The 24297-nt window shown below is 38.4% G+C and overlaps 1 protein-coding gene across 1 annotated transcript in view; it reads left to right on the top strand.

Annotated features, from left to right (window-relative positions):
- The first annotated feature begins 345 nt into the window (after nt 1-345).
- Nucleotides 346-24297, top strand: part of LOC146160507 (inter-alpha-trypsin inhibitor heavy chain H3-like) — a 41373-nt gene continuing 17421 nt past the window's right edge. Inside the window, exons 1-16 of the mRNA XM_083385930.1 lie at nt 346-1690; nt 2609-2741; nt 3244-3374; nt 3907-4039; nt 4784-4933; nt 5169-5277; nt 5436-5568; nt 9144-9315; nt 11973-12210; nt 16718-16765; nt 17291-17433; nt 17605-17764; nt 18103-18214; nt 18420-18600; nt 21694-21828; nt 23755-23936. Of these exons, the coding sequence (XP_083242056.1) occupies nt 1167-1690; nt 2609-2741; nt 3244-3374; nt 3907-4039; nt 4784-4933; nt 5169-5277; nt 5436-5568; nt 9144-9315; nt 11973-12210; nt 16718-16765; nt 17291-17433; nt 17605-17764; nt 18103-18214; nt 18420-18600; nt 21694-21828; nt 23755-23936 (2684 nt within the window). The 5' untranslated portion in view covers nt 346-1166. The remainder of the gene's footprint in view (nt 1691-2608; nt 2742-3243; nt 3375-3906; nt 4040-4783; nt 4934-5168; nt 5278-5435; nt 5569-9143; nt 9316-11972; nt 12211-16717; nt 16766-17290; nt 17434-17604; nt 17765-18102; nt 18215-18419; nt 18601-21693; nt 21829-23754; nt 23937-24297) is intronic.

Here is a 24297-nt window from a genome sequence, read left to right on the forward strand (position 1 = left end):
AGGCACATTTCTTAGCCCTGGGTGCAGTAAAGGTAGTTGTAGACATATAAAGGTATACACAGTTTCAGCGCTCAGAAAGCAATTGGAAGGCAAATTGGGGCCACGCTAGCCGTCGATGTCTTAGCACCGGCTTTGGTGAACACTGTGTTTACGTTCAACGTAATATACTTGACCAGTCTGCAGCCACAGTGAGATATTTAGGTTTATAAGGCAGTTTATTTTTGTTAGTTTTTTGTAAAATTTATATTTTTTTATCTGTAAGTATTTTCGAAATTTCGAAGTTTATTTAAAATCCTTTTGAAACAAGTTTCTGCTTTATTTTAAGAAAATACTTTAAATGTGAGGTGTTCGTTTCTCTAAAAATACATACTGTTTAGGTAGTTTTCGTTATATTTAAAGAGTCCCTCCCGAAACAATCTGCAAATGTTCATCGTATTTGCAATTACAGAAAGCCAACATGCTATGTAGAAAATGAGAAACCACCAGCAAAGTTTGTTGTTCAAAGTCACCAGCCCAACGTTGCGATCGGTTGTTAAAGACTTCCTTGTCCTACCAAGATTGCCTTGGAACGCAAAGCTGTTGTTTTGTTAGCGCTGAAAGTTCGCATAATTCTAAGGCAGCCGAACAAGCTGTTCCTCAATCTGTTTGCGTAGGCGCTGTGTTTGGTCAAACGACGATAAACCTGCGGCCATCCTTGCTGCTTCGGCGGCCACCAGCGCGAAATAAGTCGGTAAAGGTGCGCACACAGACAAGTGTAACGTAGCAAGGCGTTTAGTTATAAATTCAAATTGTATATTATTTATGTAAATCAATCTGATTACTATAGGAATAATCAACTTGGCACAAACAAACCGAAATTTTGTCTTTTATTTGCTGTGTTCAAAACCATAACCAACTTGGTACAAATAATAGAAATTTTGTCTTTTATTTGCTGTGTTCACAGTCATTGCAGTTTTTCTTCAAGCTGCCAGGATAGTTTATTGTATTAATAATCGCTGCGTAAACTAAACTTGAATCACTGATCTGTTCTGTTGTTGTCCGTATTTAATACCTATCCCTATGCTCGGTCAGCATTGTTTTGTTTTTTGTCGCTGTTATTACACAATGTTTTACTGGGTTTAGGTTTGTAGGGTTGCAAGGCATTACCAATCGGTTATCGTTGAACCATGAGGCTTGTATTTGTAGTGCTTGTGGTAGCTTGCTTTTGGCATACTACGCGTTCAATCACCACAATTTCACCAGGACTACCACCAGCGGAAAATTGCAAACACTACAAATCTTTGATCACCGACCTTCTAGTGACAGTGTCTGCTTCGTTTCTAGCGGACAACCCTCGCGGCACTGACCCTGCCCTTAATCCGCAGCGTGTGCGCCCGCACTCCCCAGATGGCCTGTTTCGGGCATATTATGGAGTCGGTGCATCGGCCGAAGAGTTCAAGAAGGCGATTCTCGACATGGTGTATCTGAAATTCGGCAAGACCCAAAAAATGGATCGCAATCAATTGCGCAGAAACATTGCCCTTTATGTATCAGCTGGCAGCTTCAATCTAGCCCGACATACCATGGGACAACTGCTTTTTGCAATCACCGGCGACTATGCGGGGCTTGACAAGGCTTGGGTGACTGCGGCTTGCCTGGCTTTCAGTCGCGTTCAGACTGCAGAAACCGCTTTAGGCATTGAGTTCTCTAGGTAAGGATTGTAGTTTAACTGAAACATTCGTTCTCGAGGAGACCACAGGTATTTGTGTCAAGTGTCCTCTTATAAAATAAGTATCCACTCTTTAAAGCTGAACTAAGAATATTGACGTGTGCAAAATATTTCCTCATTTCAGGTTTGCGGTAAACCTCCTAAATTTAAACACGAAAGCTTCAAATAGAATTTAAGTTGGTGTTTTAACAAAAACTCTTTCCTAAGTTTGCACGCATTTAGAATTGTGTAATAAATTAATAATGCTTGCAAGGTAAAAAAAAAATGCTGACAAGCTATTTTCGATTCGGCGCCCACACAAATGTCATGTCACAGCAATACCGCCATTGGGTTAGTTAATCGAATCCAGCTAAGGTAAAAAAAAATTGTTGGTGACAGCTAATGTACAACATTCTTTCTAGTACAGTGGATCCCAACCTGGGAGTGTGCGGCCCCCAAAGAGGTCGCAATGGGTTGTCTGGAGGGTTGCCGTGTAGTATTTGATAAAGAAAAATGCATATGAAATAATAAAGATAAACAAAAAGTTTAGCAGTATAAAAGGAGAAAAAGAAACCGCCCGTCAAACATTTGTCTTTATGTGGCTTTCGCTGCAGTAAACCAGTTATGTTTATGACGTCACCATAACACTTTTCAATTATTGAATCAAGCGTAGCTACAGTCAAACGATGGCTAATAAAAATGAATGGACGCTCAAACCGTAACTTTAGCTTGTTGTGCATACTTAAATCCGAACATTTTAGCCAAATTTCGATGCAATCCGTCTAGATTTTTCCCAATTTGAATTTGCTAATTTTTAAATGTGTGTCGCGAGAACAAAAATTTGAGAACCAGTATCACTGTCCTAATAGTATTTCATCCAGTTTCCCTTCTGTGTTATGACATTGCACTTTCTACACTTAGGCTAAGAAACGAAGTTGGGGACTTGGAGTACGGCAGTTTTCTGGCTGTGGGAAGCGGAAAGACGCTGGCGTTTGTTATCGACGATACCGGAAGTATGGGAGGAGAGATACGGGATGCACAGCAGCGAGTCAACGTAACGTGTTTCTTATATATATCCGTATAAATCTATTTATATTAGCGAAACTGAGAATCAGTACAGATTAACATAGTGCTTTTCATTGTTCATTAATGAGCCAGAGAACCCTAGAAAATAACCTCGCAATGCCGTGTAATTGGATAGCGAACGAATGGCTGAATCCAGAGATACCTATTTCAAAATTTACCCAGTACTGTCAAAGGTGTTCACCATAAACAAATTGATCTTACCAACTGTTAGTTGGTTGCCTTTTGCCTCATGTGTAATGGCGAGTGTTGCATATTGCCGCAAGATTCATTTCATAAATTTGTATACCAATATTGTAAAGGTTCTTTTCACGTCATGGTTTTATCTTGCTGTGAAATTTAACGATATCGTATAACCGATGTTTTTAAGCTGGGCTACATTTTGTCATAAGTATACAACAGTTTATCTTGTGTTACGTTTTGTTGCCATTGTCTTATTTCTTCTGTTTTATGTTGCTTGATTGGTATTTTAGTTGATCATTGATCATTTACAAAACTCGTTGGATCGACCCCAGTCTTTCGTCCTCGTACCTTTCAACGATCCCAGGGTCGGTCCTCTCACTGTGACGAGGGATCCAAACACTTTTAAGGCTGCTATTAATAAGTAATTGAATTTACTATTATTTTATGTAATTTATCTGCTATATATATAAATTTAGCCAAATTTACTTTATTTTGTATATTATTATATATTTTTTTTGTTTATAAGTAATACCCGACTAGAAAAACACATGACGTTGTTTATAGGTCGTATAATCGATTTTAATTGAATTCATGTTCTGATAGAAGATAGAGGATAAAACGCATGTGTAATAGGTATTTTGCAGGGCATAATACACTGACTAGAAGTAGTAATGGCTGGTCGATCATTCCCAGATCACTAGGATCTGATTGTAATAACAAATAGTTGGTTTCGGTTGGTTGGTGGGTTGTGTTGCGTTGTATATGGGAAACTGTTCTTCTCTTTTAACAAGATGATGAAATCCCTAAAAGCCCACTGCCCATAACGAACGGGACACTTTTTGTTTAAAGCCGCCCTTTTGACAAATAAACACTTAAGGATATAAAGGGGCATACAAACCACGACAATAAAGACTACATTATACTTGTTTTGATTGTATAATTCTGTTTTGTAGACTGTTTGCATCTGGAGGCGGAGATGCCCCAGAATTATGTCTTCGCGGAATACAGATCGCATTGGAAAACTGTAGAGCTGGTTCCATTGTTTATGTCATAACCGATGTCCATGCGAAGGATTATCATTTACAGGTGAAACATGCATAAGTTTTTCTTATTACAAAATTATGCATCGTTGTTGTTGTAAATCTCGCCATCTGATTTGTGGTTGGGTATTTTAGAACACCAGACAAATGTTGTTATTTTGTTGCTTTGTGAGAATAACAAAAAAAGAAGATACCGGTAAATAAAACATCCAATTCAAAGACCTGAAACCCATGAAGGTTGGACAACTATGGAGGCTCTTTAAATAGAATCGCCGTACCAAAATTTTGTTTAGTTAGTAAACAATTTATTTTTTCCGCGTTGATTCCACGGTTACTCTATTAGTGAAGGAATGTTGTCGTTCAGCAACCTAAATTTTACTATTAGGTGTTGTTGAAAGCCTATACGTTTCAAACCGAACCAAAAGCTATTGCACACCAATATTATGTCTAGAGTTGACTCGAATTTGAACGATATGACCCACTTCGTTGCTTTTGGCTGAATTTTTCCTTTACGTAGGAAAGTATTTTCAATTACTAGCTTGGTATTGCATATGCCGCAGACTACTTCGAAAATCAGGTTGCCTGATATGTTTTAGCCAATCCGACTTCAAAAACTCTGCTATAAGACTAGAACATTTCTAAATGGCTTTATGAAGAAATGAAAAAAAGGTATTTTTAGTATGGTCACGTGATCTTCTAGGATTTGCTTCTGGCGGCAAACCTCTTTAACTTTTTTAGTAACTGTAATTCTACTTCTAACAATGTGGTACTGTTGTTTTTATCTGCACAGGACGCCGTTATTGCCCAGGCCAAACAACGTAAAATTAGTATCGTATTTATGCTAACCAACGACTTGGCGTACTGTTCCCCTGTTCCAGACCAAAGATATTCACAATGTCAAGAGCTGTATAAGCGCATCGCACAAGAGACTGGCGGAAAAGTAAGTAGGTTTGGTATTATTTAAAAATAACTTTTTTCTATAATCAATACCTTTTTTAGAAACAAATTTTTTTAAAACAAAGTTTTAATTTTACTTTGTCTGCCTAAAAGCAAAATATTTTTCCTTGTTGAAGTTGACATAGTTTAAAAGGTGGACTATATGAATAGTGAATACCGTTTTGCCATGGCGGCGTTAATAGCCCGTATACATGTGAAACCGGACCTTTGGCTTTCAGGTTTTTGTCACTTCAAAGCACTCATTTTTCAAGGCCACAGAAATCGTTCAAAACAACGTAAAGCAAGGAATTGTTGTGCTCAAACAAGTATCTTTGGAGCGCACCACAGGTAGGCAATAGATTACACGATAAATCAAAAAATTACTTATGTTAGTATTATATCCGACACGACTGTCAACCTTTGTTTATGGGGGTCTCTATTTTTTTTTTTTTTTATAAAAAAGATAAAAAGTAACTTCTCAAATGCCAACTGTTTTCTGCAACCAGGTGCCAACCACCGCGTATACTTCGACGTGGATAGCAGCGTCAGCGAATTGTTCATCGAAGCTGTTGGAGGTTGTGGTGAAAATGGACCTATCATTCGACAGCCGGGATCGAGCAATCAAACTCAGATGTGGACGTACGTACGATATTTTTAGATCAATGTCGTGTTTTATTTGCAATGGCGAGGCGATATGTTTTTATAAACATTTATAGTTCGCGTTTACCTAGATTTGGTTTTCCTATTTTACATTTGAGAGAGCAACATAATCCCGTTGGCCATTATAACGGGTGAGAATATTCCCTCGAAGCCGTATAACAGATTCTTCGAACCAAAATAAAAATAGTATTTTGAAATAAAAGTTGAAAACTTATTGTTTTAGTGATATTGTTTGCAACCTGGGGTCGCGATCTCCAAGGGGTCAGAGCTTATATTGAGGGATCGCCATGTACTATTTGGTAAAGGAAAACTTATCTGGAAATACTCATATAAACTTACATTAAACCATTGCCCAAGAACAAAGGCACCCGGCGATATGACTTTTGTATTTATGCCATTTTATGTCAGGTGAACTAATCGTGTTTATGACGGAAACATTAGTGTAATGTCAATCAATGGAAGGATCCCGAAGACATTTTTTGCGACAATCGACAAAATGTCTTTAACAACATTACACGTAATTAATATCTTTGTTACAACAAATTACCCACTTAAAAAATTCATCTAAAAATTAAAAAAATCTAAAAGAAAACAATGTACAGGTATAAAACAGTAAAGTGTTGTTCTTGAACAGGCCTCTGTTATATTAGATTTGCATGATGATCGATTCGATCTTATACATCCTTTTGCAAAGGGGATTTGTTGACCGAGACAAGGTTTTCATTTTACGGGCTAATAGCGCGAGCGTTACCTCACTTGAGAGAGGGTTTGTTTTAAACCACTTGCGTGACACTGGTATGCCACTGGTCCCTATATAAATATCTGGATGAGACCACACACAGAAATTGATGGTAATCTATCACTTATGGCTGATAATGCTTGGCAGGTGAAAAACGAATACTCTTAAGCTACTGCAAATTGTTGTAAACAGTGCAAACTTCTCAAGGTATGACAATTGTACAGAGGGATGCCATGCTCGCAAAGCAATTAAATATCCTTTACTGGTAATTGGCAGATCAGCACGCTCCACTATTATATTATTTTTAGAAAATCAATGTTTAAGAGCGAATTAACCAAACGTAAATAAACCATGACTTATGAAAATAATAACATACCATATAAACTTGGCCAAACAAGCGTCACACTCGTGCCCACTGCTTGATGTCCGGTGGGTCCTTGACACGGCAGAACGCGGCCCAAAAGGCGGCACAAACTTCACTGAGAAGAAGCTTAGGTGTACTAAGGCGTGACGACTCTTGACTTTGAAACAATCGCGCCCCAAAAGCGGGAGTTTGGCGCGGGCCGCACAATTGCCACTTGATTCCGGCCGTAGTCGCGCTTACCGATTCAGGGTTGTGTGTCGTGACAATGGCCTGTTGTAGAGCAAAATACACGTTGTCAGGACAGCGGATAATCCGAGAGTAAAGTCATTTGCTTGGTTTGCTTTCTTGTCTGCGGTCTGCCTCATGAAATCTCTTGTCGTTTGATGCGCCTCTTTATAAACAGTGGTCCGTGGGCCTATCAAACACGTCGTTATTGAAGACTAAGGGTAGTGTTATCGACTTCAAGATTTTAAGGTAATGTCAAACGGATTTACGGGCTATCATTAGCGTTCTTCCAGTTCAAAATTTTAAACATAACATCAAACTTGCCCAGCTTTCGCACAAATTACCGGTTGAAGGTTTTTTTTGATGCAAAAGAAAAGGAAACAGTTGCCGTTTTTGATTCACGATTACATAAAAGTTCTTTACACCTGTTACATTTACATCGTTTAATAACAGATCTACGTGTTGCCAAATGCTACCCGCGACCTACGAAGAATAGTTCTCATGCTTGTCGCATGATTATGATGCATTGCTCCACTTTAGTTGATGCAATTGAAAGCTGGTGTTAATTATTGCGATAATATCACTTCACATTAAGTAAAACATAAGGCAGGGAATCACTACAAAATGAGCTTTAAGTAATTGCACACATCTGCAATCGCACAAAAGCCTATTATTTGTTTTCTAAATCTATTTTGTGAAATAAGTTGCTGGACCTTAAAAATTCGCATCGCCCACCTTAAATTATACGTTAAGAATGGTGCAAATCAACTGGCCAACTTCTCCTTTGAAACTGCATTCTGCGAGTACAAATATTTGGCCAGCATCGAATTCAGTCATCGCGCTTTCCAATGTTTTACCTTTCACGTCGGTGCTTCTGACGCGGCCACATAAGAAGATGCAGCACAGTCAGTGGCGGCTGGCCTTTGAAGCTATATTGACTTGCCAATAAAATTATCTTCCGTTGCTCGATCAGGCGTTACCGCACACTAAAAAACCACGTGAGGAAAGTTGCACGCGTTTGTTGTGGTTCTTGTTAAGCTGACTGGCGGTCTGAGGTTCTATCCGCTAAAACCAAACACTGTGTTACGCTACCTTTTTGTGCAGTGAAATTGGAAACATCGTGTGTACAGGTGCACTCTCGCAAAGTAATCCTTGTTCAAACAGACGGACAGTCGGACAGGTTGTTATTCTCTCACCTACGATAAGGCCTTACTTTCTAAATCTCAGTATGCTACAGGGTGGAAAATTCATTTACGAACTATTTAGAAGTGCTCGTGAAATTTGTCCGTTTCAAGATGTGCTTTACGAAAATACACCTGCGGATTAACTTCATCTGTATTGGCTGGAATATTTTAGGCCTAATGTTAATAATTCGATTCTATGTTTTTGCAATCGGACACAAAGCTTGCACACGAGAAAAAAAAACGCCTGCAAGTTTTTTCGCTGTATTTTTTTGTCGGCTGATCTGAGATCCTGCATGAATAGAATCGAAATCGAAAGCATCTTACTTGGCGTCAATGTGCTTTTCGAAATGCGCCGTGTGTGGCGGAAGTAAACAACAAGCAAGCAAAACACGAGAGGCTCCCTCCGCGTCTAGCTGACCCAGAACTCAGTGACCTATTAAAACAAGAGTTAACCCTGGCACGGAGTTTGCGTCTGGCGTTTTGCTGCCCTAAAGCTTCTAAACGGAAACCGACACCTTAGATCGATTTTAGATTTCGCCAGGCGAATCGCTAACCTTGACCACCTGTCCTCGTAAGCTCTTGCAGTTGATTTTAAAATACGAACATCAGTCGCTCACCAACCGAAAAAGAAACTGTGTTAGCATATATTTCCTATACGTATCGCGTGTCGACAGACTGTCCACAAAACCGTTTATGAGGAATTTAGCGTTACTTTTCAGAAGCAAGTGAATGCTTCTCAGATGATGCGCCGGTGAAAATCGAAACACTTGTTTTTCATGGTCATTTAACCATGCTACTGTCATTGGTATATGGCCCCTGTATGCCTTGTAACGCGTAATTCACCAAGCAAAACACGTGTGTCGTGTTGGCCTAAGTTGCGAAAGTTATCTTTTATTTATTGTAGTATTGTATACACCTCACAAGTTGTAATGCCATTAACACAAAATAAAAATAACTTTTATTTTCCTATTTACTTATAACCGTTAAAAATAAATTATCGCAAACCTATTTTTTTATAATATTTCTATTGATTCCCGTTTAGCGTCGGTGACCTCTATTCAGCTTCTGTGGACGTGTCGGGTAACTTCGGCAAATGGTTTCTTGTGGTCGGCATCGTAAACAACTGCGACATCACCATATCAGGAAGGTCAACGTTCGGTTTCTTGAGCAACTCATTTGTCAAAGTTGGCGGAGAAGGAATATCCTCGTTTGAGGTATATGGTTCAACTAAAAAAAAAAACAAGTAGACGTATTTGTCAATGGAACTTGACTATCATTTGTATTTGTTCCAAAACAGTGGATACTTGTAATTTACCAGGGTATAAGCAATGATCTAGGTGTTTTTAAACCAATAAGAGTGTAAATTTACATAATCTAAGCGAAAAAAATGACATTGGTTGGGTATAAAACGCAAAAAACATTTTGGACGTAACCGCTTACGTTTGGCGATGTGTTGTTATTCAGCGAGTTTGTGAGATACTGTTGATTAAACTAAAAATATACATTTATCGTATAACATCTAAAGTTTTAAACAAACTGATTTTTGCTTTACTAAGTTTTGTACTTGGTTTGATCCATATCATTGATGTGCAACCGGAATCGTTTCGAATATTAGTATTCCTGACAAATGCCCGATATACTGGATACGAAACAGGCCATTGTGTCGCAAATTGTCTAACTTAATGTTTTTTAGCGTTTCAGTTATCACAATAATAGGCTTGTTTAAACGATCCTAACCGAACCTATATAATCCCTAAATTGGTTGTAGATAAAATTAAATGTTAAGAATAATTTACCAGGTCGCAAACGTCCCGCTTAAAGTTGTCAAATCAGCGGCTTATTGAACAGCCAGGGCTATATGCCGTTTCCAAACATTCAACCATGACTTAGTTTAAACTTTTGCCAACTCTCGGGGTCTTATGTCTATCATGTTTCATGCGGTATGGTAATCGCCCTTTGTGGATGACGTCAGTGCTTTCAGGTAGAAGAGAGTTATATATCAATCACAAAAACATGGCAACATTACGATGGCCACGTTTAAATGTTAGCGTATTTATTACAAAACAAGGAAAATACTTAAATACCTGTTTTGCATGAGATCCGTTCAGTTTATAAATCTAACATGTAGGTGTTTAAACTTACGAAACGTGGCAAGGTGACATTAAAAGCTTTACCAACCGCCAAATAAACAACAACTTTAATTGTGTTTGACAACTGAAATCATTTCGAATGGTTTCTTAGTATTGCCGCCCGCACCTTGTATCAATATTGCTGTAGGACTAAGTATATTATGTGGCAAACCATCATTCCAAATTGTACGCCACGTCGTTCTTATAGTGCAAAAACTATTTTTATTTGCTTCATGGGGCCAGAAGTATGTGTTGTTGCCTGGGTATATTTAGTTCTTGTTTGCCTAGCAATGCTTACTCGCTCAAATAGGTACAACGAGGCCAAGTAGTTGTGAATGACCACGCCAAATGGCACGATTGAGGACTGTTTGTCACGTCTCAGGCAACAGGTCCAATGCCAATAGCGATCTCGTAATGCCATTTACTTAGCCATTAGCGATGCGGGTAGCTTATTCAGGGTCCAACGACTGCTAATACAATCGATGTTTTTATCGTGCCGTATCTTGTTTAATGTGAAGTGCTGGTAGCGAATGTGTTAGTTTTTCTGCTAATATAATGTCCGCCATGGCGTCGGATAATCTCGCGTCCGGCGCCACCACGCACTGACCTTAACTAGGTCTCTCGTGGTTTGTGCCTTTTGAAGGTTGTTTTCCTACTCTTGACCTGTCTTAGATTATAGCCTTTAGAGTTAGACGGTTGACGCGCCTATTTGAGCGAAACGACCGCTCGCGTTCAAATTGCTGTTTGAGGGTCGTGGCCTCATGCGTACACAATGGCCGTGGACACACGAGCAACTCCGACAATGGTGACCCTTGAAGGGTATGACCAAAAAAATAGCGTGGCCACATTGTTTGAGGCTTTAGATAAAAACACGAATCACCATGTAAATAGAATTGACAAATATAAAGAGTAAATACGTTTGTATTTGTCCTACTCTCGTTAAATATGATTTGTGACACTATTTAACCTAATTATTTAATGTTGGTATAAAATACGTCTGTGGTATTGCAATTTATTTACCGGTCAACAAGTTGTGGGTCTAAATTGATTACCTTGATTTAATTGTGGTATAAGTTACCTATCAAGAAATTATTTTTTTGCCTTTATTCGAGTGTAAATCAAGTGCGTGGGTATGATCTACCAATACGACATTACCATAACGGTCCAACAGCATGTAAGTGCGAATCTTACAAAATATACGCACCAAAAAACTCCAGAACACGACCCAAAGCCACACTACGTCGAATGTTAATTTATACTAGTACAGAAAGATTTATAACAAATTGCCGTTGCTTGTTCGCCTAATACTTTTACAGATGCCTGTTGGCAGTATCAGAGCTCGTCCGATTCCAAGGTGGTATCAAATTAGTATGGGAATTTCAGCCATAATTTGCAATAGAACGCAATGGTTCTTCCTTGAAAGGTAAATTCATTGTAAGATAGCAGGTTAATAACCAATTAACCAATGTTAAATGAACCTCTTAACGCGAAATCAAATATTGGCCCAATTACCTGGGGAAATTACCTTTGAAAAAATGCCTATCATCCAAGAGAGTTCACTAAAGTGTCTACCGCAAATCTGGTATGTTATAAACTATATTTATTAATTTTTTGATATATATCTTATTAAGGTAATGAGTGTCCAGTGTCACCTGAGTGGTTCACTTTTATTTATCGACATATGTACTCAAGACATCTATCTTCCATTTCTAGTTAGATAATCTTGTGCGAAACACTTGCAGCGACTAGACGGCATTCCATCTGCAGCCGACCAAGTCATGATAATACTGGACGCTTATGGATCCGGAGGTAACCGGACTGGAGTGGTGGACAGGGTGCGTTTCATGGATAGCAATGGACGCAAAGAGATCGGCGTTCTTCCGGTGGAAAGTCAAAGTCTGTCAGACCTCTCGTACAAGATCGGGGTTCAAGGACCACCCCACCCCTTCAGTATGGTGGTTGAGGGACATGAAATTTTAAGTAAGCAGGCGTGTTTAAAGAAAATACGTTAGGATAAATACATAACAATTTGATTGAATCTCTCGCAGACAATATGCTTAAAGAGAGATGTTCGTGTTGTAAATTCTTTCAATTTAAAAACGAAAAAACCAGATTACCAAATGCAGAAGTGGGTTGTTTGAAACAACACACATACGCACACAGATTATTTGAATAAAAAAAGATGAACAAATTCAAAATGGCGATCGTTTAAAAATATCACTTTCGCATGAAGTATGAAACGTATTTGTTTGTGGCGACATATTGTTTAAGGCCGTTCTCCCACTTGGAACTATCACAACCAACAAACGCATACAGTTGATGATAGCCAAACATTGTGGTAGACCTATCGACACACACGCTGCACAAGTCCAATTCGCGGAACTGGGTAAACAAACCGATGCGCGGCAGCCCAGGGGAATTTACAATCCCAGCAATGTATTTTAAACAGGGCGCAAGTTTGTCGGCTGCCAATTAATCTGTCGATTTTGAAGGTTTAGCCAGCGTAGATGATTTATGTGAAAAACACCAACTGCTTTGCGTATGGATTGGTAATATACGTGACGATTTCGGTGTGCTGCCTATATGCCCGTTTTTATATTTTTTTTAAGAAAAAGAAGCGGTGTCATTTTTTTTCGTTCAACATTCAATCCACTATACGTACGCTTAACGCTCATCTCTCATTTAATGACAACTGAGAAGTTTAGTAAAGAAGCCTCATTTACACGCTATATATCGCCCCTATCAAGAACCCACCTTGTTTTGGAATCACACCGGTTATATAGTGTTTGGAATATTTTGTGACAATGTGATATTGACCGAATTAACAGAAAAAATATTTAAAATCGCTGTCGACACTTTATGCTTTTATTGCTTTAATACTACCAAATTAGCTTTATTTTTACGGGGCGCAAAACATATGGTTAAACTTTGTTGAATTATATTGTCAAAATAACGTTTTCGGTTGTGTGTATGCTCTCCCCTTATTCGATTCTATTTGCTTTGATGTCCGCTATTCCTGGATTTTCATATCGCGAGTTGTATTTATGAGTGCCAGAGCCGTTAATATCGGAATTTGGCCACCAACGACTTAGGGAGTAACTATACATATATTTTGGTTTACCGCTTTGAGAAAGAACTACCCCAACGTACAATCTGTATAATGTAACTTCAGCTGTATAGTCTAAGTAGCTTCCGTTTGTAAAATATCCTAGTTATTTTGAAGCACGTTATGTATGACTTTAGATTGAAGTAGCACAACAATATACGGCTCTTTGGTGAAAATTTAACAAGAAATATTGATTTTTTGTTTTACTAAATGATATCTATTAAGTTTATTCACATTACGAAATGTAACGAACGTTCCCCTATAAATACTAAAAAAAACTTTTTACCTCCATATTTTATATAACTATAACCAAAATGACGATCATTCCATAATAAAAAAACTTTTTATAATTTGCGATTTATGCCGAATATGTAGCACGCACTGGAACACACACGGCTCTTGACTTGTGCGGCGGCGATTCACACCGTATCGCCACCAGCCGGGGTACAACTTGGCGAAAGTCGACACCTCCTGCCAACGCCCGCTTTGTAATAGGACACAGTGCGGTTGAGAGCAATCGATTCGACCTGGCAAGTCAAGCGTACTCTGGCGCTCCGGACGAAAGCATTCCCACGCTCGCTTTGTTTGTTGTTTAAACGCGCTTGTACCTTGGCCGTGCCTTTTGGCTCCCCATAGATAAAGAAAATGCCCAATGTTGTTTTCCACTGTGAGATTCATTTGTGGATGATCGCGTTTAATTTGGACACAATGGGCTGTAATTAGAATTTGGTAAGTATTTTAGGATGCAGACTGTCTGGCCTTTACTTATTGTACCCCGTTTGCAATATAACCCCCCTAGCTGAGTGTGAATGAATTATCTGTTTACAGGTTAAATACGCCTACATATTATTTCCATTTTATACATAAACTTTTACCAGTAATGCATTGCGACAATATTGTAAACTTACATTTTTATAGGTCAAAATCAGAAAATTTAAGCCAAGGGATCTTGTTTTGTGATTCGCTTTACAAATTCATGATTTTACAGGTTTTGTGAATTTTAATTTGATTTTTACCTTTTTACAAAACTGCTCAGAGTGTACTTATTTTTTTGCTATTTTTATCTGGAGTACTATTTGAAAACCATGCGTACATATACTACACAACTGTTTAGGCCAGACCTTGGGCGGCCCGCCAAGCGTTTCAATCCGGCCCGCGGCTCATTTTTCTTAAAATACAAACCAGGGCGACCTTCTACATGTTTGTTGAAATATAAATATCCACTCTTTTCCAGTGGATCTATGTCCCCGCAAAACTCCATTTTTAGCCTGTTTTAAAGACTAAAATGGAAATTGTTTTCGCGTTCCGCGCGAATCTCTTTTGTCTTTCTCGTAAGTTCCACGTGTTTTTGAGCATCTTTACAGACAAATTTCGCCCCGCACTGTGACACTCTTTCAAACGAAAATTTACTTAGCTTATTATTTGCAAAACAATTTGTTGCGCTTCGATCGAATATATTCCGTCTTCAAAATATGAACGAAATAGCGGCCGTTTTCCAACCTCTGAAACATACCGATAAACATTTCGACAACCTAATTTGGTTAATGCCATGTTTGTGTTTCTACCGATTTATACTATCTTTGCGATAAGGCCATTGTGAGAAACACATCGACAACTTTTTAGCTTTGAAAAGCAAAAAAAGGCATTATAAGTTGGTGTGTGTAAGATTTTCACGTATTTTAACCTTTAGTTGATGGGTTAATTCCCACAGCCACTTGATAATGCCAACCTATGAAGGAATGCACATATATATTTTTGTGCTCAATGCGTCACATCTCCCTCTAAATTCGAATTAAAGTTAACACCCGCGATTTTTTGCTATGCCTTTTTGTCTGCTTTTCTACAGATCGACTTTATTTTCGCATTTGCGCACAACTTCCAACATAATAGCATGTATTTAGCTTACTTGTTTTATAGCGTCAAAGTATGGCGTCATATGGCGTGTATTTTAGATACTATTTTTGACTCAGCCCGCCACAACATTTTATGTTTCTTATGCGGCCCACGGAAAAAAATAATTGCCCAACCCTGGTTTAGGCTATAAGTGTGTTAACACTTGGTTCACAATAAACAAAAAAAATATATTTTATTTTCTATTAAATTTCAATTTGCTGTACACATGTTGCATACGTAGTGTACAAGTTTAACGAGCAGCACCTGGCTCTAAGTAAATATACTGACTCCAGCTGTGCAACCCTTGGTGCGCCCAGGTATCAAGGACATATTTCCGGCGATGTTAACAAAAAAGCTATAACGGTAATAAATCTGGCACGTTGCTGTGTTTGGCCAGTCAGGTTTTTTCCCTGCTTAACTGCCAATTATTTTCAACATGCGTACACCGCTGGGTGAAAGCATTTTAGAAACCCTTGTTGAGTTACGAAGCTAGTACGACTAGCTTTTCTGCCTCTTGCGACATTTACTGTCACGGTGCTCCTGCGCAATGTCTTTGAATTATGGCTTGAAACGCCGCTTTGCCATTATGCTAATGCCGCAAACTGGCAAAACAAGCGCACTGAAATCGTTTGAAGTTTCGTCTCTCGTTCGCTTTCCGGTGACTTTAACGTGTTGACAAGATTGAAATTTATTTTTAAATTAGCCATGACTGAGTTAATAATATACGCATATCAGTCATATCACGTTGTCGAGGGATGAATATAGTGTGATTGTAAAACTTTTGTGTGATGTTTGTAATGGTTGTTTGATTGTATAAGTATAGTCATAACCTGCTTCGAACAACATGCTGACGCAGTTGTGTATCATTTACTGTCAAAATCTCGTACGTCATTACATTGTAATCACGTCACATGCTACTGTGTTTTAAGGTAACTGTTATGCAACAAACTTTTTTTGTAATTTAGAGCTGTGAGATCGCACATCTCTGGCGCCGGCGATTCCTGCAATTGAGTTTAACGACTGCGAAAGCTGTACATTTCGTGGCTCTTCAGGCCCAATTTGAACTTTTCGTAAACAAACCGCGAGACGAATCAAGGCACGCCGCAATCGTACTCGGTAGCATTTTAATGGTCGGAACTTGTCTGGCTAGTTCAGATTTGTGCATGGAATTTCGCCTTTTGTGCAATAAAAGAGCCAATAAACAGAGCTTTCTGAGTAACATTTCCCTCGAACTGTTATTATTTCCCTTGAACTGAATCATTCTACTGAACTCTGTGTCAAGGTAAATACATTTAAATTGATGATGGTTTCCTGGGATTTATTGTATCAGTCAGTTGGTAGTTTTTCCTTTTTCAAATACGTCCAAAATTTCACATAATTTTCATTAAAATATTTTTTATTTCTCAGGTATCATGTTTTAATATTTAGCTCCCATGTATCGAGACTTCCCTTACCGCCATTTTATTAAACTGCCTTCTCCAATTTTAGGCGAATCTTTAGACGGACAAGACCGAATCAAAAGGGATTTGGAGCAAGGTGTGTTGTATAAAGTGTTCGACGATATATATTTTTATTGTAATTAATAGCAAGGAACTTTTTTATCGAAGAAAACATAATATTGTCATTAAACCACCGAAATTTCTCTGCTTCACTGAATTTATGTTGAAATATTATCAAATCTTTGATTTATATTAATTGTTAAACATTAGAATTATGATTTGTTATAAACCTGTTGGGATGGACTTTTCTACAAGTATTATTTTAAATTACATCACGTTTTTTTATCTGTTTCCTAGTCGTGGTGACACACATTTATAAGATGCCGCGCTTATTTGCACGCTTGTATTGCTTAATTAAAATAAATATTCAATATTCTATTATTCACCTCTCCTTATCTATTTATAATACTTCTTTAAGATGTATTATATGTGGAATTGGAATAACACGTATTTTAACTATAGTCAAAAAACTTGCTTTCACCTAGTCATCAAAAGCGTTATACTCATCTAGAATATGTTTTTTTTTTATAAGTTCCAGCTTAAATTTTGATTGATTGTACAGGACAAGGACGACCATTCAGTAGAGTGGTCGGTGGCACAATCAGCACATCTAATGTCACAGTGTCGTGCAACCTATCAGAGGTCGTTTTTCGTCCCGGAGTGATCGTTGCATTCAAAGTGGCGGTGACAAACTTCGGCGCAAATGTAAGATTACGCAGTCATAGGGTTTACTTGTTTTTCAATGTTCACGATTTTCCGGTTTTAAGCGCCTAACGTGCCTTCCAATGCATATAGAAAAAAAATAGCTAAGTAAAACAACACTGTGGCCTACATATACTGCCATGAAAAAAGTTGCTTTATCCTTTTGTTTTGTAGGACTCTTTTCTAGTCAGTGCTACCGACACCATGGGATTTGTTAGCCTGTTGTCACATGCACAAGTTCGCATTGCTCATGGACAAACCAAGTTCTTTAATCTTCATATGTTGGCTCCGGGAAAAACCAAAGAGGGAGTCGCAACGGATGTCACCTTTACCGGTCAGTAAAGGGACCCAGATTATAATTTTTTTTTTTAATTTTTATGTGGAAACTATAGTTAAATATCTGCGCCTGACTATAAATTTAACATTTTTATTTGCGCATTTACTAAAATTCATTAATTATGAATGAAACATACTTAGGAGTTGTAAAATAGCGACACACAATAAGAAAATAGTTGTGTTGCTCCGTTATTTTATTTAATTTCGTTGAAAAAGGACTGAGAACTCATCGGCATGACGAAAAATTACCTACATAAGATAACGCCAAATACGCATTTATTAAGTAAAACTAACTGCTGATAGACATACTGTCCATTCACTGTGTTTTTGTTACAGCCAAGGGAAACTCACCAGGGTCCTTTCAATACAGCACCTGTACAGCAGTTGTTGGCCAGAAAAGCAAACCAAGAGTGGATTCGCTTTCCATTAATGGACTTATTAACTCTAGGTAAATATAAGCTCGTAGATCACATCTATATGTTCTAATTTGTTAGATTGTATTGCGTAACACAAAGAAGATGTCGGTCTGGGCATTTGATAGAAGTTTATGTCATTGAAAGTCTTGCTGCCAAATTGCTAAAATACTATGTACATAAAGAAAACAGCTAAATATTTATATTTCCGTGTACTATAAAACCGAAATTGTGCTACAGATTTGCAGAAACAGTGGTGACGTCGATAGTTACCAATGACGCAAACGTTGCTCGCGAGGCTAAATTTGACGTTATCCTCCCGGTGGATGCCTTTATTATCAACGTAACAATGCATTTGGATAACGAAACCATTGTGGGCCAGATAGAGGAAAAAGAGAAGGCAAAGAAGATTTATGATCAGGTAGCCTACGTTTCTGTCTGTTTGCTGTAATCGGTTTTTAACATATAATTTTGCACCATGCCACAAATTGGCAGTTAAAATTATGCATCATTCCCTCTTTTTTGACAAGTGTGAGTGACAAAATAAGGACTTATTACTTACAGATGCATATTTGCACATGGGTTTGCTAGAAAACAAGAGATGTTTTTAAGATTAATTGTTTGTGACGTCATTATATCCCTAAATCTTTCATGTTTCCCCAAAAATAAATCCGGGATCCGCCCAGCTTTAAAGACAAACAGAGGTGAACGAAACTGACACTGAGTGAAAATTTGGGGTTCGACGAAAGCTTGCCGAATAACATAGGGGTTCGACAGGGTAGCAAAGGTTAAGAACCACTGGTATAATATAATAGGAATATTACCTCACAATGGTCAGTGAGAGGCGGCAAAGTAACTGCAATTAGACAGCTAGTTATCGGCCTATTGTCATGCGTTCTCTGGTACACCCCTGTAGGCTACACCCCATCAAGGTGGTACACCCTTTAAAAATTATGGTACACCCTGAGGTCTACGATACACACGATTGAAAAGCACTGATTTAAAGCTTTCGGCGATTTTTCTCTGCATTATGCCTAACCATAAAGCATCAATATACAAAGGGTTGCGGAGTCGAATAAAAAAAACGAGTCCGACCCCGACTCAACCAAATGTGCGATAGAGTCCCGAGTCCGGCTCTGACTCTACAGGGACTCTATAACAGAGCAACGGTCCCGGTATTACCGGAGGTCATGGGTTCTTCCTCACTGCAGGCCAGGGCTGCCACTCTGATTTTCAATTTATCCCAAGGTTTCTTGTCTAAAAATCCCAAGAATTGGAAAAAAATCCCAAGATTAAAAAAGCTGAAATATAAGAGACTGTGGCGGACTTTGTGGTGCGCACCTATGTTTGTTGAATCCTTTTTCTAGTCGCGGGCCAACAGAGAAAGTCTCTATGGGCCGCACAAAATGTTAACTAAGAAATGTGTTAATAAAATGTTAGAACAACTGTGAATCAGGCAGGCCTCGGACTTTTTGCACCATTACATTTAAGGAGGCGGTAAATGTTTTTTGGAGTCCACACCTCGTCATTCATACTGCTAATGAAAAGTGTGATACACCTACTTAGAAACGCGATAACTTTATTAATCTAATTTAGTCTAATCTAATTTATTAATCTAATTTAGTCCGATTAATCTAATTTAGTCCAGGCGCACCTGTCGAGCAAGGACAGCGCAATTTATTTGGTATACGGCTATTTTTAAAATTTTTTGTAAGTTTTTATTACATTGCCAAAAAACTAAAAAGTTAAAAATGCATGTCTAATATTTTTGTTTTCGTTTGTCCGCGACGCACTTGTCAGCCTTCCACGCCGCAACGGTAAAGAAGCGCTGTTCTACAGATTAAAAGAGAGCATCAAAGCGTAAACAAACCGAATGTACAAGGATGATTCGCGCGAAGCGCGACACTTTTTCGCACTTAAGTAATGTAAAATAGTCAAAAAGTAGGTAAAATTGACTCGTGTCTTGTTTGTCAAATGGGCGACGGGCCGGATGAATTACATTTGCGGGCCGAATCCGACCGTAGGTTGCCGAACCATGCTATAATAGCTATCATTATTATCCTTGATTGGGTCTGGAATGGACCCTGGAGCATTTAGGGCTAGGCTGTCGCATAAGCTAATAAATGAACGGTTTCGTCACACAAGCAAGTAAATAGCATTGTTACGTCACAGAAGTAAACGCACAGAAAGCAAACCAAGTTTCTCGCTCTGAGTCCAGCTCTGACTCTACACTACAGCCTGTATTTTACCCAATTACGCAACTAAATTAAGGTGGATTTTCTGCAATCCACAAATATTGGTGTCATAATTGATCCACTCGCATTACATGGTTGAAAAACATTTCACCATTTGCTATTACACTTTTACAACTTACATTTTGCCGCCTTAACAGTTTTAAAAGTTGATAATGCGCATGCGCACGTTGGACTCGGGACTCGGTTAGTTGTACGCGGTCTTACTCGAGTCCCGAGTCTTCACAATTGAGGCATGCCTCAAATCACACATTAAATATACGATTTGTGAACTGGTTTCGCAAAAAACGGCGATTCTCGCGAAGCGCGAAGTTTCGGCATTACCTATACAGGGATGGCGAAACCTTTTATCGCGCGGGTCACAAACACGACCTTAATCCTTACAAAATGCACAAGTTGGTGGAATATTTAACTATATTCTAATTTTACGTGTAACTTTGCTTCTGCGTCGTTTTAAATTTTATTGCCTGTTTGGTAATTCAAGCTTTTTGGATGATTTTCCAAATTCGGATTCCGCAAATTTTCCCTAAAGTATCGCCCCCTTTACGTTTACAGCGATAAACAAAATGCTTTTAGTTGCTTTTCTTCGCGCATCGAAGTGCAGTTAATGTAGGCCTACTCGTCACCCTAAAATAAATTTGCACGACCCACACATTTGCCAGTCCTGATTTAAAGAGTATATTACTATCTAACGAAGAACTGTTCTTTTTTACATTTATTATTTCATGAAAATGATTGATAACATTTCGGTATTTCTAGAGAGACAAATAGGTCATTAAAAATCTCTGGTGGGTCACATCGTGACTCGCGGGACAGTGGTTCGCCATCCCTGACCTAGTAACTAGTTAATACAGCCAGAAAGTTTACTGTTAGCCTAAACGAGTTGTCATAAAATCAATGCAAGTCTAGAAATATACTTGAGATTTAAACTAACAAAGTAGGCTTTAGTGTGATCGGAATTGAGTTATGTAGATTTAATGCTCTATAATGGCTTTACTTACAACTACATTAAATTTAAAACTGTTCAGTGCGTAGGCCAAGCGTCGCGGATTTGTCTCAATAAGCTTTTCTCGTCTCGTAAAGATCCGGATGGCTAACGTATGACATTAAATTAGAAGCATGATTTTTTAAGCAATTGTTTTTTGTGTATCGCCGAAACGGACTATTCGTTTTTGCCGGACGTGTTGTTAAGTTGAATGTGGTTTGTGCCAGCCTTGTTTACCATGGTTTCTAAATCCTTATTTGAGATTTTTGTTTTAAAGGCCAAGAAGAAAGGCAAGGCTGCTGGCCACGTAGCAGTCCGTGACAAGTCAGTGAAGACTTATCGTACAAGCATGTTCGTTGAACCCAGGAAGAAGATAACATTTCAACTTACTTATCAACAGCTGCTCAGAAGAGTAAGTAAAAGCAGGGCCAACTGTAAAAAAATCAATGTTTAAAATACATAACCACTTCAAATAAATCGTAACATAAAATGTTGATGAGCGATTATACTACGGGTTATGTCTATAAGCCCACCAGTTAAATTATATAAAAATCCCAGATTGAAAACTTTGAATATTGTTTCAGGGAGGCGTTTATTGAGGTTACACTTGCGTGGCTGTAACGAAGTTCCCAAAAAAATTTTAGCCGCGTCGAATAGTCCAACGTACGGGTCCTATTTTTCTATCTGGTCTTTTTCGCAAGTGCTCTTTCAGTGAATTTGCGGAACTTAGCGCGCAAATTCACTTTGGCAAAGTTTTTCAGAGTGTAATATCTCGGACGTTATGCTCCTACTGAGCTAATAATCCGTACAACCCGTTTATTGGCCTAAGCTATTCACACACACAGAGCAGCAGCATATAATAGTTACGTCAGAGCAGTGTTTTTTAAGCTTTTACTCTGCTGCACCCCATTAAATCACCAACCAATTCACACACCCGATTTAGAACTGCTTAAATATCAAAACCATTGTAATTTAAATATCAAGTAACTGACAGTAACACAATACCAAAATGTGAGTTAGTTTACATTTAAAAGAAACCCTGCGTTAGAGATACAAAATTTTCGATCATTTGTTGTATTTGCTTCAGCAATCCAACACACACACTTTTAGAAAAAATACGCTAAATCTGAACCGCTGGAATATATACAATCACTTTCCTGTTAAACTAGACTTAAAAATAAAATCAACCAGAATAATCACTGAATACCCCATAGGAATAAGACAAAAGATAACTGGATTAAAGCCTAATTTAGAAGCTGGCTATGGCTTGATGTTTTTTAAACGATCTTGTCTTATTGCTGTGAATGTGTGTGTCCACTCCTGTAAGTTCCGGTTTCTGGCTACTTTAACGAGGTTGGATAATATTTATTTAGCTTATTTATAAGTTTTAACAATATCTATATGGGGTTTTTTACAAGTATTTTGGTGGCCCCCAAATAGCTTGGTTTGACTATTCTTTCTGGACAAAATTAATACAGCGTTATACGGCCCCGGTATGACAGGAGGTCGTGAGTTCAAACCTCACTGTAGCCTAGTTGTTTTTGTAGCCTGCCTTGCTTGCATCATTGATCGACAGATTCGTTAAGTCGCGATTGGTTGTGTTGTACTACAGCGTTATATATAGTTTTGCAGTTGTTATATAAAAACGTTTGAGTCGAATTTATATTGTTTGATAAAAGCGCTTCAAACTTTATCAAAATTTTTCTTTTTTCTAAGCATGCGTTAGATTCAGTCGAACGTTGTTTGAATCTTTAAAACCAGTACACGAAAACAACTAGAGATTCGTCGTGTGACTTGTTACCGAATAGCAACATGACGTCGCTCGTGCTTTAGTACAATTTCTTTCCTGTTGACGCCGTATGTAAACTTGTCAGTACACCTTAGCCGACATACAAAACAGGAACGAGGTAGCCCAGTCCAGCATTCATCCTTAGTCGGTAAACATATTGAACATTTATGTGTGTGTGCTTATCGCACAGGACAACCTGATCTTACTGGAAATAATGTCTCCAGCTTATCGGCAAGGTGAACGACAGAGTTTACTAGCCTACACAGAAAATTAAAATTCCTTTCCAGTCGCCCACGCTATCGAAACACTTCGTATGTTCCGTTGTTATAAACTTACCCTGTATTTTGCCATTTTTCTAAATTTAGGCCTGAAGTGTAGCCTAAAGGTATTTCATTATTTAAAAACACCATCTGCCGCCAGCTGGCTGAATGTTTCGAGATAGACCATTTTCGTTTCAAAACTTTACTTTGCCTGTTCCTAATTGTTACGGACACAAATCAGTCTTTACTTTTAAATGCGTTAACCTGCCTATATTTTATATTTGTAAAGGTAAGGGGCAAGTATGATTATGTGATCTCCATCAGCCCACACGCGCCCGTGAAACGTCTCACGGTGAACGTTCACATCGTAGAGGACAACCCGATCCACTTTGTTGAAGTGTTGCCCTTCCTTACGAAACAGACGAACGTTAAGGAAACGGGGTCACCTCCTGGAACCCAAGTTACGCTAAAGTAAGTGTTTTTATCTCCAAACACTACACGACGTTTCACTTGAAAGAAATTTCCCATGCTATCGTATTTAAAAATTAGCTTAAAAAATAAATACGATCAATACAACGAGGGGGTTGGCCAATAGGACTTATACGACAAATATCTAATAACTTGCCCCCTCCCCCCCAAAAAAAATAATTCGTGTCCGATTACACAAAATACTATCTTTCCTTTTCATATGTTAATATTAAAGTTTATTTACCAAAACCCGGTTGTGTAACCGGTGTAAACAAATTGTTATCTTAAAGTGGCAGCGATTATTTTAAGTTGACGAATCGCTGACTGAGGCACATGATGCTCTAAAAGACGCGGTTGATAACCA

This window comes from Ascidiella aspersa, chromosome 3 (genome assembly GCF_963924565.1).
Source record: "Ascidiella aspersa chromosome 3, kaAscAspe10.2, whole genome shotgun sequence".
NCBI lineage: Eukaryota > Metazoa > Chordata > Ascidiacea > Phlebobranchia > Ascidiidae > Ascidiella > Ascidiella aspersa.